The following is a 16,804-nucleotide window of genomic DNA, read 5'->3' on the forward strand; positions in this document are numbered from 1 at the left end:
CTGAAGTTGAATGGTTCTATGAAGACCTACAAAACCTTTTAGAACTAATACCCAAAAAAGATGTCCTTTTCATTATAGGAGACTGGAATGCAAAAGCAGGAAGTCAAGAAATACCTGGAGTAACAGGCAAATTGGCCTTGGAGTACAGAATGAAGCAGGGCAAAGGCTAATAGAGTTTTGCCAAGAGAACACACTGGCCATAGCAAACACCGTCTTCCAACAACACAAGAGAAGACCCTACACATGGACATCAACAGATGGTCAATGCCGAAATCAGATTGATTATATTCTTTGTAGCCAAAGATGGAGAAGCTCTATACAGTCAGCAAAAACAAGACCGGGAGCTGACTGTGGCTCAGATCATGAACTCCTCATTGCCAAATTCAGACTGAAATTGAAGAAAGTAGGGAAAACCACTAGACCATTCCGGTATGACCTAAATCAAATCCCTTATGATTATAGAGTGGAAGTGAGAAATAGATTTAAGTGACTAGATCTGATAGAGTGCCTGATGAACTATGGACGGAGGTTCATGACATTGTACAGGAGACAGGGATCAAGACCATCCCCAAGTAAAAGAAATGCGAAAAAGCAAAATGGCTGTCTGAGGAGGCCTTACAAATAGCTGTGAAAAGAAGAGAAGCAAAAGCAAAGGAGAAAAGGAAAGATATTCCCATATGAATGCAGAGTTCCAAAGAATAGCAAGGAGAGATAAGAAAGCCTTCCTCAGCAATCAATGTAAAGAAATAGAGGAAAACAATAGAATGGGAAAGACTAGAGATCTCTTCAAGAAAATTAGAGATACCAAGGGAACATTTCATGCAAAGATGGGTTCGATAAAGGACAGAAATGGTATGGACCTAACAGAAGCAGAAGATATTAAGAAGTGGCAAGAATACACAGAACTGTACAAAAAAGATCTTCACGACCCAGATAAACATGATGGTATGATCACTCACCTAGAGCCAGATATACTGGAATATGAATTCAAGTGGGCCTTAGGAAGCATTACTATGAACAAAGCTAGTGGAGGTGATGGAATACCAGTTGAGCTATTTCAAATCCTGAAAGATGATGCTGTGAAAGTGCTGCACTCAATATGCCAGCAATTTGGAAAACTCATCAGTGGCCTCAGGACTGGAAAAGGTCAGTTTTCATTCCAATCCCAAAGAAAGGCAATGCCAAAGAATGCTCAAACTACCACACAATTGCAGTCATCTCACACACTAGTAAAGTAATGCTCAAAATTCTCCAAGCCAGGCTTCAGCAATATGTGAACTGTGAACTTCCAGATGTCCAAGCTGGTTTTAGAAAAGGCAGAGGAACCAGAGATCAAACTGCCAACATTTGCTGGACCATAGAGAAAGCAAGAGAGTTCCAGAAAAACATCTATTTCTGCCTTACTGACTATGCCAAAGCCTTTGACTGTGTGGATCACAATGAACTGTAGAAAATTCTGAAAGAGATGGGAATATCAGACCACCTGACCTGCCTCTTGAGAAACCTGTATGCAGGTCAGGAAGCAACAGTTAGAACTGGACATGGAACAACAGACTGGTTCCAAATAGGAAAATGAGTACATCAAGGCTGTATATTGTCACCCTGCTTATTTAACTTGTATGCAGGGTACATCATGAGAAATGCTGGGCTGGAAGAAGCACAAGCTGGAATCAAGATTGCTGGGAGAAATATCAATAACCTCAAACAATGCAGATGATACCACCCTTTTGGCAGAACGTGAAGAAGAACTAAAGAGCCTCTTGATGAAAGTGAAAGAGGAGAGTGAAAAAGTTGGCTTAAAGCTCAACATTCAGAAACCTAAGATCATGTCATTTGGTCCCATCACTTCATGGCAAATAGATGTGGAAACAATGGAAACAGTGGTTGACTTATTTTTTTGGGCTCCAAAATCACTGCAGATGGTGATTGCAGCCATGAAATTAAAAGACATTTACTCCTTGGAAGGAAAGTTATGACCAACCTAGACAGCATATTAAAAAGCAGAGACATTACTTTGTCAACAAAGGTCTATCTAGTCAAGGCTATGGTTTTTCCAGTATTCATATATGGATGTGAGAGTCAGACTATAAAGAAAGCTAAGCACTGAAGAATTGATGCTTTTGAACTGTGGTGTTGGAGAAGACTGTTGAGAGTCCCTTGGACTGCAAGGAGATCCAACCAGTCCATGCAAAGGAGATCAGTCCTGGGTGTTCATTGGAAGGACTGATGTTGAAGCTGAAGAGCTGACTCATTTGAAAAGTCCCTGATGTTGGGAAAGACTGGGGGCAGGAGAAGGGGACGACAGAGGATGAGATAGTTAGATGGTATCACCGACTAATGGACATAAGTTTGGGTAAACTCCAGGAGTTGGTGATGGACAGGGAGGCCTGGCGTGCTGCAATTCATGGGGTTGCAGAGAGTCAGACACTGAGCAAGTGAACTGAACTGAACTTAGCTATCTAGTTCTGTCTCCATGTGAGTAACTGGCTTTATCGTATTCCTGAAATGTCCTTTTCTTACTTTGGCTTGAGGAAGAGCTTGAAACACAGATGGGATTTAGAGCAGAATTATAGACCAAGGCAAGAGTGTGAAAAAGAGCAAAGAGAATAGGAAAGATACATATGGGGGGGCAAGGAGGAGACAGTCTAAACAGGGTGGTAACTGCAAAAGAACCACAAGAAAAGAGTTGGAAATGGTAGGACTGGATCAGATGCTGGGGACCTTAAGGAAGTCAGTTCCCCAAGCTGTGATAAGTAACATTTCTAGTTAAGTAACAGTGCCCCATTGAGTGGATACTGACATAACTCTGCTAATAATTAAATGGGGATACTAATCACTGTGCTACCCTGATAGCTCAGTTGGTAAAGAATCCGCCCGCAATGCAGGAGACCCTGGTTCGATTCCTGGGTTGGGATGATCTGCTGGAGAAGGGATAGGCTACCCACTTCAGTATGCTTGGACTTCCCTTGGGCTCAGCTGGTAAAGAATCTGCCCACAGTGCGGGAGACCTGGGCTCAGTCTCTGGGTTGGGAAGATCCCCTGGAGAAGGAAAAGGCTACCCACTCCAGTATCTGGCCTGGAAAATTCCATGGACTCTCTAGTCCATGGGGTCACAAAGAGTTGGACACGACTGAGTGACTTTCACTTTCACTAATCACTTTTACTCATTTTGGTTTTTGGTAATTGGTAATGTCCTTCCAAATATTATCTCATTTTGAGTGCATTCTTAATGATGAAGTTCACTCAGTGGGGCAAACTAGTGCAGATATTTATTAGGGGTAGACTGGTTTTGTGGCATCCTTGGACATGGCCAGCTACTTTACCTGTGTGTGAGTAGAAATCACTTTGATTATATTAATGCCAATCGTATGTTTGTGTGTGCGTGCGTGTGTGTGTGTGTGCATGTGCAGAAAAGAGAGAAAGAAAAAGGAAGTGAATGGGTGAGGAATATACAAAGTTCCTCTGCCCACTATCTGCTACCATGGCAGAGATCTTGATTTAGTTCTGTCTTCCTGTCAGGGCAGCTAGAAAGGAAACACAAGTCTCAAGTACTGAAGACAGAAGCTGTGCAGGTGGAGTGACTCAGAAGTCCACGAGCAGCTCACCAGAAGCCACATGAGAATATACCATCTGTCACTGCTGATCTAGGGATCAGATGTGAACCTAAAGTACTGGGTGGAAACTAAAATAAAACCATTTCCTGCATCCAACAATAGTTAGCTCTTTGATTCAAAATTATTCATCAAGTTCAATCTACTGTTCCCTGTATTCAAGGGGGTGAGCTGGTCTGTGGGTTATATATTTGTAAGTGAGGACAAATGCTAACTGTAAGGGACATACATAGTGCTGACCATGTCTTCATTCCTTTTCCCTGTGCTGTTCCTTACCCAGAATCAGCATAAGGCAAGCACTGGTCTGCCTCTAGAAGCCTGCCCATTAGTTAGTGTATCTGAAGCTTTGCATGCATTTCACTTCACACATTAGATCCATTGACAGTGTACTGTATAAACAGCCTCTAGGAATAGATCCTAAGACTAAGCCTTTTCAGTGTGATTCCTGAAAGAACCACTATGAAGCAGGATCATGTTTTTCGGCTAAATGGTACAGTGGATTTTTAGTTTGCTATATAAGGGATTCCTGACAAAGCCACATTATCCAACTTTCTGCAAAAGGAATCAGTTCTCTTTTACTTAATCTTCCTCTACGAATCCAGGTAGATGATATAATATAACTTGGAGATGACTTTATAAGTGAAATATATCAATATGCAGATATAGATAAAAATTCATAATAAACATATTTATAAATTTATGCATAAATACATGCTTGTTTTATATTTATATAAAATATTTATAAACTTAGTAAATATATAAATAAAATTATCTCTAAAACTCATGGTTTAAAATAAATTTTAAGTTTTCATGAAAGATAAAATATTTTAGTCTTTTAAAAGATAATACAATTGATCATATCTGTCCTATGGTGCTTTTAATACATGTTGACTTATAAAACATTTTAGCCAAAAGACAATTTTGTAAAACCTGTTTTAAACCTTAGTGCTAATTTGTTTGTAAGAATGAGTAAAAGAAAATCTTGGTTTGACTCTATTAAAGGCTGACATTCATTTTGGAATGCAGTTGTATAAATATTTATATTTATGCTAATATAAACTAAACCACCAAACATGATTTTCAAAACCAACTTTTGAAAAAACATCTCGTAAACATTTGAATATGAATTATCTTTTAACTGATTAAAAGAGAAAATTTCATGAATTATATTTCTTGTCATGCACTTGGGAATTTGCAGAATCAAATGATTTATAATTGTACTAAATTAATGCAGTAGAGAAATGACCTAGCTAAAGTTTTGAAAGAGACTATGCTTACCTCTCTAGTCACAAAGCATTCAATTGGGTACGTCAAAATGACAGTGACTCCATAACAAAACCTTCCAAATGTTACCAAGTCATCATTTCTGCAATAATTTTCAAACAAGTCTCCTAGAGAACAATATAAAATAGATTTACTTAATAGATACTGGATATTTGAGATAAATACCTAATAAATTTGATATTGTATATTTATTATATAAGTAAAGGTACATAAACATCCTTTAATTAATACAACAGACAGTTAAGTCTAAATATAAATTTTACATTCAAAAGCTACATAATTGCTGCTGGGTATTAAAACTAGCACATGCTCCACTTGAAAGAAAATTTATCACTAATGCTTTTTCTCTTACTCTCATTGTTTGTTTTCAGAAGATTAGCCTTAAATTTGTATCAACGTCTGAAAAATACTTTTATCCATTGTCTTCTTATACCAGAATCAACTCCCTAAATTCTTGTGCATTGGTTTTATAAACTTGCTTCTGGTCTTTGTTCCTAGTAAGTAAGTGACTTCATTATTAAAAAAAAAAAAGTTGTTAAAATAAACAAATTTCCTTTTGAAATGTTATTCTTAGATCAAGGACAATCCTGAAAGGAACAGTAGACTAGTACATGTAAGGAGCTGAATTTCCTGTGTATCACTCTATAGAGTTTAATCACAAACCCAGGGCTACAGCAAGGAATTCCAAACACACACTATCTTTCATGGTCTCTGATGAGCCCAAGTATAAATGCGCTGACTGAAAATGGTGAAAATATGGTTAGTTCCCAGGCAAAGTATTATATTTAATTAGTTCCAAACTAAATGATGGACCATATATACCTTGGAACCAATTCTTATTTAGAGACTATTTTGTTAGACACATGTGAAGAAATACAGGATATAATGAGAGCACAGATCATGTCAACGAAAAGTTTCCCAATATAGAAACAAATATTTGGGGTTGTTTATTTCCTAAATAAAATACTTACATTTTAAAACGTTTGTCATAGTTTTCAGTTAAACTGAATAGAAAATTAGATAAAAGTCACACACTACCACACTGTTTATATATAAAAAAATTAATAATAATCCTCTGTATACTTCTTTTTCATTAAAAGATTGAATGACTTGCTTCTTCCCAAGACTTCTTTAAGTCTTATTTTCCCCGCCTTCCTTTTAACTGGAGTAAATGTACATTAATTTCTAGTGTCCTTTTTGGGCAGAAGGAGATTAAATCACAAAGCAAGAGTGGCAGTCGTGGTTAGTTCAAGGTTGACAGAAAAGATTCCAACACTCTAGGAAAAAGGACTCAAACTCCCTGTTCTCTAACTTCCACTAAAATACGGGCCCTGCATCTTTTCAAAAGTCACTGGAAAACTCAAGAACAATAGATTTCTCACTGCCCCACAAGCTGGAGTTTGTGTAATGAGAGAGAAAATAAGCCTGCAGTGTGCACAAACCAGACTGGATTTGCTTAAGGCAAAATGGCCTAAAGAAACAGTGTCAGCTTATTCTAGCTTGACTGTAAGCGTATTTTAGGGAATTATAGCTAGAAAAGGAAAAAAAAAAAGACCAAAATCAACCTGTCAGCTTTGTTATGTAAAGACTTAATTATATCTGAACAATTACTACTGATAAAAACACCAGGAAGGTGTGACTAAGAGAAAGGGTTTATGTCTTAGAGAAAAGGCATTTTGAGGCCAAGATTCTGTGGAGATTGGAGCCTAAAGGCCATTTGTCTTTCAAACTGTGCAGCTTTAGTGATATATGGCAATGTTTTGAAACAATTTTTATCAAGACTTTCAAGGTCACTTCATTATTATACTGTAATGGCACACACAGGTATTATATTTTTGATAGCATTGGGATTATGATATTAATCACTCTTTTTTGAAGTCATCTTTCTTTGTTTCTTGAGAAATCTCTCCTTAAAATCATAGTCACCTGTAACCTAAATTTGGAACAATGCACCATTCACCCAAGAGTACCTCAAAGGCATCCGAAAAGTAAGCCAAGAAGAACTAGAGGCTAAGAGACAGCTATTAGTGGGTTATATGTGGCCAAAATGGGGTAACAGCAAGACGGAATGAAAAGAAAATGGGACTGAGAGTCAGGAGCCGTGTTTTCCACTTTGTCACCAGCCAGCTTGGGCAAGTTACTCTGCCTCTTTGTGTTCTAAGCAGGGGGTAAAACTAGTTATTCCACTTACCTTCCTAGGGTTGTCTGAAGGTCAAATGCAATAATAGACCTGCAAAAGCCATGGAATGCATGAATCACGGCATTTAGCTGGCTGCCAGACTACCCTAACTAGCACACTACATAGATGAGTGAATGTAAGAGTCATGGACACAGAAGAGATGACCACTCAGTTGTTGGATGAACAGAAGAAAAGAAGTGAATTCAGTGCCCTAGGGTGAGAATGGAGGTGGGAGGAAATGGGCTGCTTTTGTGGGAAAGGTGGTATTTTGCATTTTTAAAGCAAGAGTAGAACAACTAAGTAGAAATGTCCTTGGTTGTTGGATGAACAGAAGAAAAGAAGGAGAGGAGATAGGATTTGAAAGCAAAGTGGAAGCACTCAGAGGAAAAAAAAAAACATGAATGGAGTGAATGATGATATGTTGGACTCTTTTCTCTACAGGGAGTCCTCAGAACTGTTAAGTAATTCAGAGAGGTCCATGAGAATCAGAACCAAGAAGATTGTTAGCCCTGATGAGTTGAGAGGATACTGTTGTCTTTGAAAGTGAAACTGCAGTGGACTAGTAGAGAGGGAAGCCAGAATTCATGTGCTTTGAAGTGAAACCATCAAAGGAAGGAGAATGGACTACAGAAAAAGCTTAGCAGTTTAAAAATGAGAAAATTAGGAAAGGGAGGCAGGTAGAGGAATGTGTTCTACTTTGAAGTAGAGCATTGGGTATAATAAATGAGAAGTGATAGCACCACTCCATACGAACACCAAAATATGTTAAGATAGAATTTCTCTTTTTACCTTGGGTGTAGCCAGTAAATGTCAAGTATCCACACGTAGCAAAGAGAATACTGATAAATACAGAAATCAAGGTGGACACATGGATGATGTGAGACCACTTAGCTACTGTAGGTTCTTCCAAAGAACCATAAACTAAGAAGCAGTTATGGTGGCAAATAAATGCTGCAATACAAGGGGGGAAAAAAGCATTATTAAAGCAAATCACATAGTTCTTTTCCCTTGGAAAATTCAGAGACATATGCTACTTTGAAATACTAATGAATTGAAGTTCAAATATACTAATTTACTAGAAATGCCAGAAATAATCTTTCTAACAGCTGTAGGAATGAGAAATTTCATTTGTATTAGGCTCATGTGATCTTTTCATGTCACTCTTGATATAAACCAGGCCTATCCAACTTTCTCTCCCATTTCCTAGTGGCCTTTCCAATCTTAAAGGAAATCTAAACAACACCATATTTTCAGCCCAGGGCTTCCTTTCCCATCTGGGATATAACAGAGTCACTCTAGATGCCTGGCCAATTCACAATACTTTGTATGCAAGGAAGAAGTCTGTTAACACTTGCTAGATTTTCAAGTTAAGAAACAAGAAGACTTTAATGAGTTTTCTGCATGAGGAAAAGACTTGTTAAAATTGAAGCAAATTTTAGTGATGAGTGAGAGTGGTTTGCGCCTAATTTTATGCTGGCACAAACTGGATCATACGCTGCTAATAGGAAGTCTAAAACTTAAGACATCTGCTTTCCAGACACAAATACGAGGCAAAGCACTTTTTCATGGTACAGAAGACCCCTCATTGAGAAAGGACCTTGGAAACCATGTACTCACCAAATGACATCACACCAACAGCCTGAATGGCATTGGGCTTTGCAAATATCCAAGCATCTTCTGTTTTTGGTCTAGAAGAGAATCGGTTAATTTGAAGAATGATTAAACAAACACAGGCATAAGCATACAAGAAAACAAGAAATGATGTCACGCTATAAGCTGAACATCTTCAAGTCAGAAATTTATAAGGAGTCCTCATTCATCTTCCTGAATTGTAAATACATTCCCCAGGAATATTGATGTAATCTGTTAACCTTGCTCCTTGAACATGTACGCCAAATACACTTAGAAAGAATCTAGTTTCACATATTTAACATAGATTACTTAATACTGTCACTGTGTTTGTCAATTTAATAAGAAACATTTGTTATGCACATTTGAGATACTCAATGAGGAAGATAACATTAATAAAGCAAAATTCTTCCTCAATTAATCAGTGCTGCCCTTCATTTCCTTCTAACTCATTCTTCCAGGCTCATCCTACCCAGAGGAAATTCACAGCTGGCACTAAACTTTATAGAGAAGGGTGGACTGAACTAATATTAATTGAAAAGGTCCTTAACGATGTTCCAGGAACCATCCTATGCTATCTCAATCTTCACAGCAACACTGAAGTATTCTTATCACCATTGAAAGCATTAGGAAAGTCAAGCTCTGGATGATGACACATCTGGTCAAGCTTCCACAGTCAGTAAAGAAGCTGAGCTTTGCCTCTTTGGTCTGTCCATCTCTTCTTTACTGAGCTGTCAGTCACTTCCAATTCCCGCCTGTGTACACACTTCTCAAAGAGGTTTTAGAAATATATGCACTTGCAACTGCCTGAATAACCCTCTTTCCTGGTGTCATTAAAGTATCTGCCACCCTGGCTATAGTCACAGATTGGTCTCCTTGATGAACAGTGAAGAACACAGGCTCCAGTCTGTATCGATCTTCTGGCCCTATGTACTTATTAGTGATCTTAGACAAATACTTTCTGTGCTTCAGTTTTTTTTTTTTTTTAATTTAGTTACAAATGTATTTATTTGCCTGTGTTGGCGCTTAGTTGCAGCACGCGGGATCTTTCCTTTGCGCTGCATGGACTCTTTGCTGGGGTACCTGAGCTCAATAGTTGTGGAGCTTGGGCTCAGCCACTCTGCAGCATGTGGGAGCTTAGCTCCTCGACCAGGGATCGAACCCACGTCCTCTGCATTGCAAGGTGGATTCTTAACCACTGGACCACCAGGGAAGTCCCTGTGCTTCAATTTTGACATCTATAAAATGCGGATAATAATAATAATGCCTAATTCACTGAGTTATTATATAAATTAAATGAGAAAAATATGTAAAATCTGGGAGAGAACCTAGCATATGGTAAGTATTCCATAAATGGTTAATAGTATTATCAGCTTATGTCTGAACATTATTATTATACAGTGTCATTTAATAGAAGGTAGCAAAGATCCAAAAGTATGGCCAGCTTCCCTGAAAAGGAAAGCCTTGAGTGAGACCCCCAAAATGCATAAAGACGGAAGAGGAGGACAGGAAAGAAGGGTCCTAGAAAGTAGAAAGGCACCAGGTGTAAAACCATCTATTTCGTAAGTTTGTGATTCATTCTCAAGGCAGACACAAAAAATGTCTCATTTGTTTGGTCAGAGTTAGCGCGATTTATGCATTATGTCACTGCTTTGCATATTTGGAATGAGCAGTTACAAACTCAAAGTAGCATACTTTGAGGCTAAGTATGCATACAAGTGAGGCCTCCTGCTGTTACAAGGCTTGCTGAGTCTCAGAGATTTTTGAGTGGGAGCTGCTGCCACCTGCTGCCTCCACTGATCTGACTGCAGTGAACATTACCCATAGCAGCATACCTGTCAAATTCCCACGTTAATGTGGAAAAATATAAACTTGGCCCATAGTCCTTAAAAAGATTTTTTTTTCGAAAAGGCAGCATTAATAACTGTAGAAGCTTGAAGATTTTTAACTTTCTAACATTTTAAATGATCTGCTTCTCCTGTTAGGGTTTTTGCATGTTAGTGATAATTTTTCCTTTCAGTACAGATTGTGATGGTACCCTATGTTTTGACTCTTATATGAGTAATAAAAAAGTACGAGTTTTATTTTTCTTCATTCATTTCAGTTTAAAACGCTCTTCCTAGTCCATATGGTTCCTTGAAATTCCTAGATAAGATGGAGAAATAGTAACTACAATAATTTTGGATTCTGTGTTCATCTTAACGATGCTAATTTCATAAGAGGAAAAAATACCAAAAACATGTTACATATAGGGAAAAATATGTCCAAATCTAGAAAGAGAAGGAGACACTGAATATGGTTTTCCAATCTTTTATAATAAGCCTGGGATTGAGTTCCAGAAAAATGTGTGTGTTAGTTGCTCAGTCATGTCTGACTCCTTGTGACCCCAAGGACTGTAGCCCACCAGGCTTCTCTGTCCATAGGATTCTCCAGGCAAGAACACTGGAGTGGAATGCCATCCCCTTCTCCAGAGGATCTTCCCGATAGAGATATTGAACCCTGGTCTCCTGCACTGCAGGCAGATTCTTTACCGTTTGAGCCATGGGAAGGCCAGAAAAATAGTTCCACACACAAAAAAAGAGAAAGTTTCTTGATATATTTTGTGATATCTTGATACCCAGTGTGGATAAGAATGTAAAGCATAGATGGCTCTGATTTCAGATGCTGAAAATGGAAGATGAAATATTATCAAATGCAATCAAGCAATGTATAAGAGAAAGAACCATGTCTAAGAGGAGTTTTTCCAATAAGTGCAAGAGTAGTTCAGTAATAGAAAAATCTATTAGTATAATTCATCACATTAACAGATTAATGGAGAATAAAAAGCTTATGACTGACCATTTCAAAACATGTAGAAAAGCCCACAATCTAGTATTTATTCTGACAAGAATATTAAGCAAGTTATTATTAAAGCAGAACTTTCTTGACCTAATAAAGAATGTATATCAAAACCTATAGCAAATAACATATTTAAAAGTGAAAATTTAGAAATATTACAATTAAAGGCAGGCACTAGATGATGTTCACTATCACTGCTTCCAGAATATACTACTGGATTTCCTAGCTCATGCAATAAAATAACACATAGTGATAAGATATGTAATCACTGGGAAGTGATAAATTTGGATACAATATAATTATGTACACAGAAAATTCAGGGGAATCTACTGACAAGCAATTGGAATTAATAAAAACATTCAGCAATTTCACTGGACACAAGCTCGATACACGAAAATCAATAGGATTGATGTACACAAATAAAAACATTTTTTAAATGGCAATGATAAAAAACTAAAAAATATGCATAATATTAATAGTATGATATACTTTTATTGAAAGACAAACAAATGGAGAGATATACCATATTTATGAATGGGAAGACTCAACTGACATCATGTAATGTCAATTCCCTCCAAACTAATATTTAATTTCAAAGAATAAAACATAATATTGATGGAACAGAGCTTGTTTTAAATCTATAAAAGCAAAAACTATAAAGATAAAAATTGATAAACCTGGTTAAATTAATAGAAGGTAAACATAAAATGTATAGGGGCTTCCCAGGTGGCGTTAATGGTAAAGAATCTGTCTGCCAATACAGGAGATGCAAGAGATGTGGGTTTGAGCCCTGGGTCAGGAAGATCCCCTGGAGAAGGAAATGGCAATCTGCTCCAGTATTCTTGCCTGAAAAATCCCATGGACAGAGCAGTCTGACAGGCTACAGTTCATGAGACCCACAGAGAGTTAGATACAACTGCAGGACTGAGCACACGTCCAGAACATGCATAAAATGTACAGTAAAATAACCCATATTCAAAGTTAAAAAGTAAAGAAAAGCTAAAAACTGACAGATGAAATTTGTCTTGCATATAGCCAACAAAGGGTTATTATCCAGTGTACATTAAATGCTCCTGCATAACATAAGGAAAAATGTTCCAATGAACAATAGACAACTGTTAATTGATAGAAAAAGAATTGAGAATGGCAACAAATATGCTATATGTTGCTCACCCTCCTTAATTATTAGAGAAACTCAAATGAAATACACTTTCAAAAAATCATTTTACACATAGTTCAATAATAGCAATGTTAAGAAATTGCTAGGAAAGAACAAGATACAATTATTACGGGAGGAACCAAAAACTGTAAACACTATGGAGACGAACTTGGCAATATTCAGTAGAGTTGAAGGCAATCAAAGCTTATAAGCAGACAATTTAAATTCCTAAAGCATGAGATTGTGTGCTATAGAGCAATTAAAAAGAGTCACCCAGCGCTAATTTTATCAAAATGGAAATATTGTGTTGGCCAAAAAGTTCATTCGGAGATTTCCGTAACATCTAATGGAAAAACCCGAACAAATGTTTTGGCCAGCCCAATATACTGAATACAATATTGAGGAGAAAATAGTGATTATGTTAGAGAATGTACATTTTTCTTTTACCATCATGATTATTTATGTATATTTTACAAACATTCTAATCAAAAAGTAAATACTATTGCCAATACAGAAATGCATAGCCTAAGTACAAAGGCATGAACAGGAATGATTCAAACCAACTTAAGAATAATAGTTATGTCTGGGAAAAAAGAAATGAATCCAACTTAAGGATAATGGTTAACCTCTGGGGAAAGAGAAATAAACTGACTTTTAAATATGATAGTTCATTGCTGATAAAGACTGGAACCAAATATAGAAAACTGTTTCAAAAAGATCTAGCTCAATTTACTGCTTTCTGAACTTTATATAATTGTACAATATTTTCTAATGAAAGCTTTTTGAATTTGAACCTAGTTTTTAACCTTAAATTTCCACATTCTATGACTGAAATTATGTTCCTCCTGCTGGAAAGTCATTCGATTCATTCAATTTTCAACAAATATTAATTTGCTGAACACTTAGTGTGGCAATCACTGTTATGACCACTGGAAATGCTGCGGGGAAAAAGACAAAACAAAGAGGTCAAATATCTTTTATTCTGTATGATAATCTAGAATAGCATCATACAATGGGTGTTGGGGAGGAAGAAAATTTCCTCCACTCTTCTAGGTTTTTCTGGCTGCTCTAAGAATTAAATTGACAGGAGATAGACTAACAGGAGAAAATGAAGCAAAAAATTAATGACCAATACAAAGGAGAGACCCAGGGGAAACTGCCCAAATGGCCAAAAACCTTACCTTAAATACCATCTTCAGTTAAAGATAAAAGAGGATGCTGGGGGCAGTGGTTTGGGACTTCAAAAGTAAGGAAGGCAATTCACATGGAGATGGAAAAGTAAATATTTGGTAAACAAATGTTTGCTGGGCCTTGAGGAGCCCCTGCCCAGTTTCTCCTCCACACCTACTACATACTCTTTGCTGGTATCTCTGGGGATAGCTCTATTTCAGGAATGTCCCTCTGTCTAAATTCTCTTAAGCAGTGAGGAAGAAGGTCAAAGGCACTTCCTGAGTCTTCCAGGTCTTGACTGTTTTCAGCTTGAAATAATCCGCTGGCCAAAGAAACATATTTCGGGGTGGCAAATTTTGCTCCCTTACAATTGCTTTCTATGCTGATGGAAATGTTCTACATCTGTGCTGTCCGACATGATGACCACTAGACACATGTGGCTGCTGAGCATTTAAAATTATGGCTAGGGCAAATTAATTTTTAATTTTATTTAATTTTATCTAAATAGTCACATGTAAAGGAAGATAAATTAGGAGTTTGGGATTAACATATACACTTTTATACATAAAATAGTAAACAACAAGGACCCACTGTATAGCACAGGGAAATCTACTCAGTATCTTATAATAACCTACCATGGAAAAGAGTCTTAAAGAGAATACACACACACGCACGCACACACACACACATATATACACACACACACAGACATTTATATGTAAAACTGAATCACTTGTCCATACACCTGCACCTAACACAACACTGTAAATTAATTATATTTCAATAAAAAAATTGTAAAATAAAAAAATAGTCACATGTGGCTGTTTGCTACTGTGTTGGACAAAAGAGATCTAAATGGAGTTCTATAGGTATTTTCTGTTGCAGAAAACATAATTACCTTCTAATGGTCTAAAAGAGTTAAAGAAATTACTTCAAGAGGGCTCATTTTTCTTGTATTGTAGCTTACGTCATAAGTTTCAGCCACTTGAACTTTCTGAGAGGCAGGTAGAAGAATGGAGGAGATGAATGTAACAATAAACAAGAATATTTTGTTAACTTAGAAAGAACCATGGCTACCAAAAAATTTGAAAAAAAGAACAAAAAAGCAAAAAAAAAACTGAGAAACAAATCAAAATTGTCATTATGAATAGGGATAGAGGGAAAACACAGTACATAGTAGTCATATTGAAATATTATTAAGTGTGAATCAAGTGAAGACAATCTGTTTTTACAAAGTGATTAGGTTATAGGATGAGCACTTCCCTTTTTTAATTTTAAAGAATAATTCACAATAAGTTACCTGTAAAGTAGAAATGGTTTTCAAATGATTTTTCAAAATGAAATTAACATTAGTTAACATACAACTCTTCAGGAGTATTTCTTTTGCACAAAGAGAGGCTAATTTTCTTCTGAAGAATCCTCCATAGAACTGCTCTCTGATTTCTTTTTGGTTTAGATTTTTCTGTTGGTGCCATAAAGATTCATTTCCTTGAGAGCTGAAACCAACCACATTTATTGGTGTATTTCTAGAGTCTGCAGTGGAAGCCAACAGCTTTGAAATTAGTCCACTGATGTCAACAGCGTCTTTTCAGCAAGCGTCAGTGTTACCTAATGATGAATAAACCAGCTTTTAATCCCCATTTGGCTCCTGCCTGCTTCTTTCATTCCTGCTGGCTATAGATAAAATTGTGGTTAATACTATCAATAAGGGAAAACTAGAACAATAGTGAACTCAATTCCCATTGTGAAAGAACTTTCTCTCAACTAAGAAAAAACATAATTACAGCAAGCTGAAATGGAAAAAAAAATGAGCTTTGGGGTCAGACAGACTTGGATTTAAATTTTACCTTTATGATATACTAGCAGGCTGACTCTCAGCAGATTACTTAATGACACTGGTTTCAGTTTTCTCTGCTGTAGAACAGAGACAGTATTAATTCTATTTTATATATCTGACTTTTCTAGTGGTCCAGTGGTTAAGAATCCACCTTCCAATGCAGGGGACTTGGGTTTAATCCCTGGTTGGGGACCTAAGATTCCACATGCTGCAGGGCAACTAAGCCCGTGCCCCACAACTAAGACCTCATGCAGCCCACTAAATAAGTATTTTTTAAAAGGGCTATGAGAAAATGAATAAAAGTGCGGTATCTAGTGGACAACCAGGGTTAGATGGGGCTCCTTCCGCTCTTTTTCCCTTTCTTCATGTTGCCACTAAAGTAATAATACATGTCTTAGTCTGGGTGGAAGGACCTGCAAGTGCATGAAATGCAATGTCTACCATGGTATTCATACTCTTGTAGAAAATGAAGGGACTATGACAAAGGCAAGTGATTCTTATTTTAAATAAGTGAATGATTAATCTTGATAACAGACGATATATCTGTAACTGGTTTTGATAATGATGAAAAAGATGAAAGGTTCATTTATGCTTTGGATAGTCACAGTAAATATTCAGTGTTCTCTCCCACCCACCATACCCCAAACAATGTTCTTCACAACCGGGCCGGCCAAATTAGTGCAATTTCCAGCTGCAGAAGGCCACTCAAGTTCAGGGTCCTCGGAGTTGCTCACCTCATTCCAGGGTTTATACCTGAGCTCCAGAGTCAGTTTCCCAAGCTTAGCTGGGGAGCTGCTCTGTAGTGACATAAATTTTGCTACAGTGGTGTGACTACCACCAGTGGAAGATAATTAAACATTTGAATAAAAGAGGGCACTCATCGAACCTTAAGATATTTGACATCGAAAATGGATAGACAGGCAAATTGCCTGATTATTTAATCACCACTTGGATAACATCTTAGACTTATCACTTGAGAGGGAAAAAAGTATAACATTAACTTAAAAAATTTTAAGATTGTATCTATATATATGCACACACACATTAAGGGTTATTCTTATTTTTTTGTTATACAATTTTCTGATTATAGAAAGCAT

General features: G+C 37.0%; 1 protein-coding gene across 5 annotated transcripts in view; it reads right to left on the reverse strand.

The window, feature by feature from the left end:
• SLC38A11 (solute carrier family 38 member 11) overlaps positions 1-16,804 on the reverse strand; it is a 56,563-nt gene that overhangs the window by 13,437 nt on the left and 26,322 nt on the right. For 4 of the 5 annotated variants that reach the window (XM_043488332.1, XM_043488330.1, XM_043488334.1 and 1 more), the window contains 3 exons: positions 8,692-8,762; positions 7,864-8,025; positions 4,890-5,002 (listed from right to left, as the gene is read on the reverse strand). In XM_043488332.1, the coding sequence (XP_043344267.1) occupies positions 4,890-5,002; positions 7,864-8,025; positions 8,692-8,762 (346 nt within the window). The remainder of the gene's footprint in view (positions 1-4,889; positions 5,003-7,863; positions 8,026-8,691; positions 8,763-16,804) is intronic. The other variant, XM_043488331.1, reaches the window with a different exon arrangement.

This window comes from Cervus canadensis, chromosome 15 (genome assembly GCF_019320065.1).
Source record: "Cervus canadensis isolate Bull #8, Minnesota chromosome 15, ASM1932006v1, whole genome shotgun sequence".
NCBI lineage: Eukaryota > Metazoa > Chordata > Mammalia > Artiodactyla > Cervidae > Cervus > Cervus canadensis.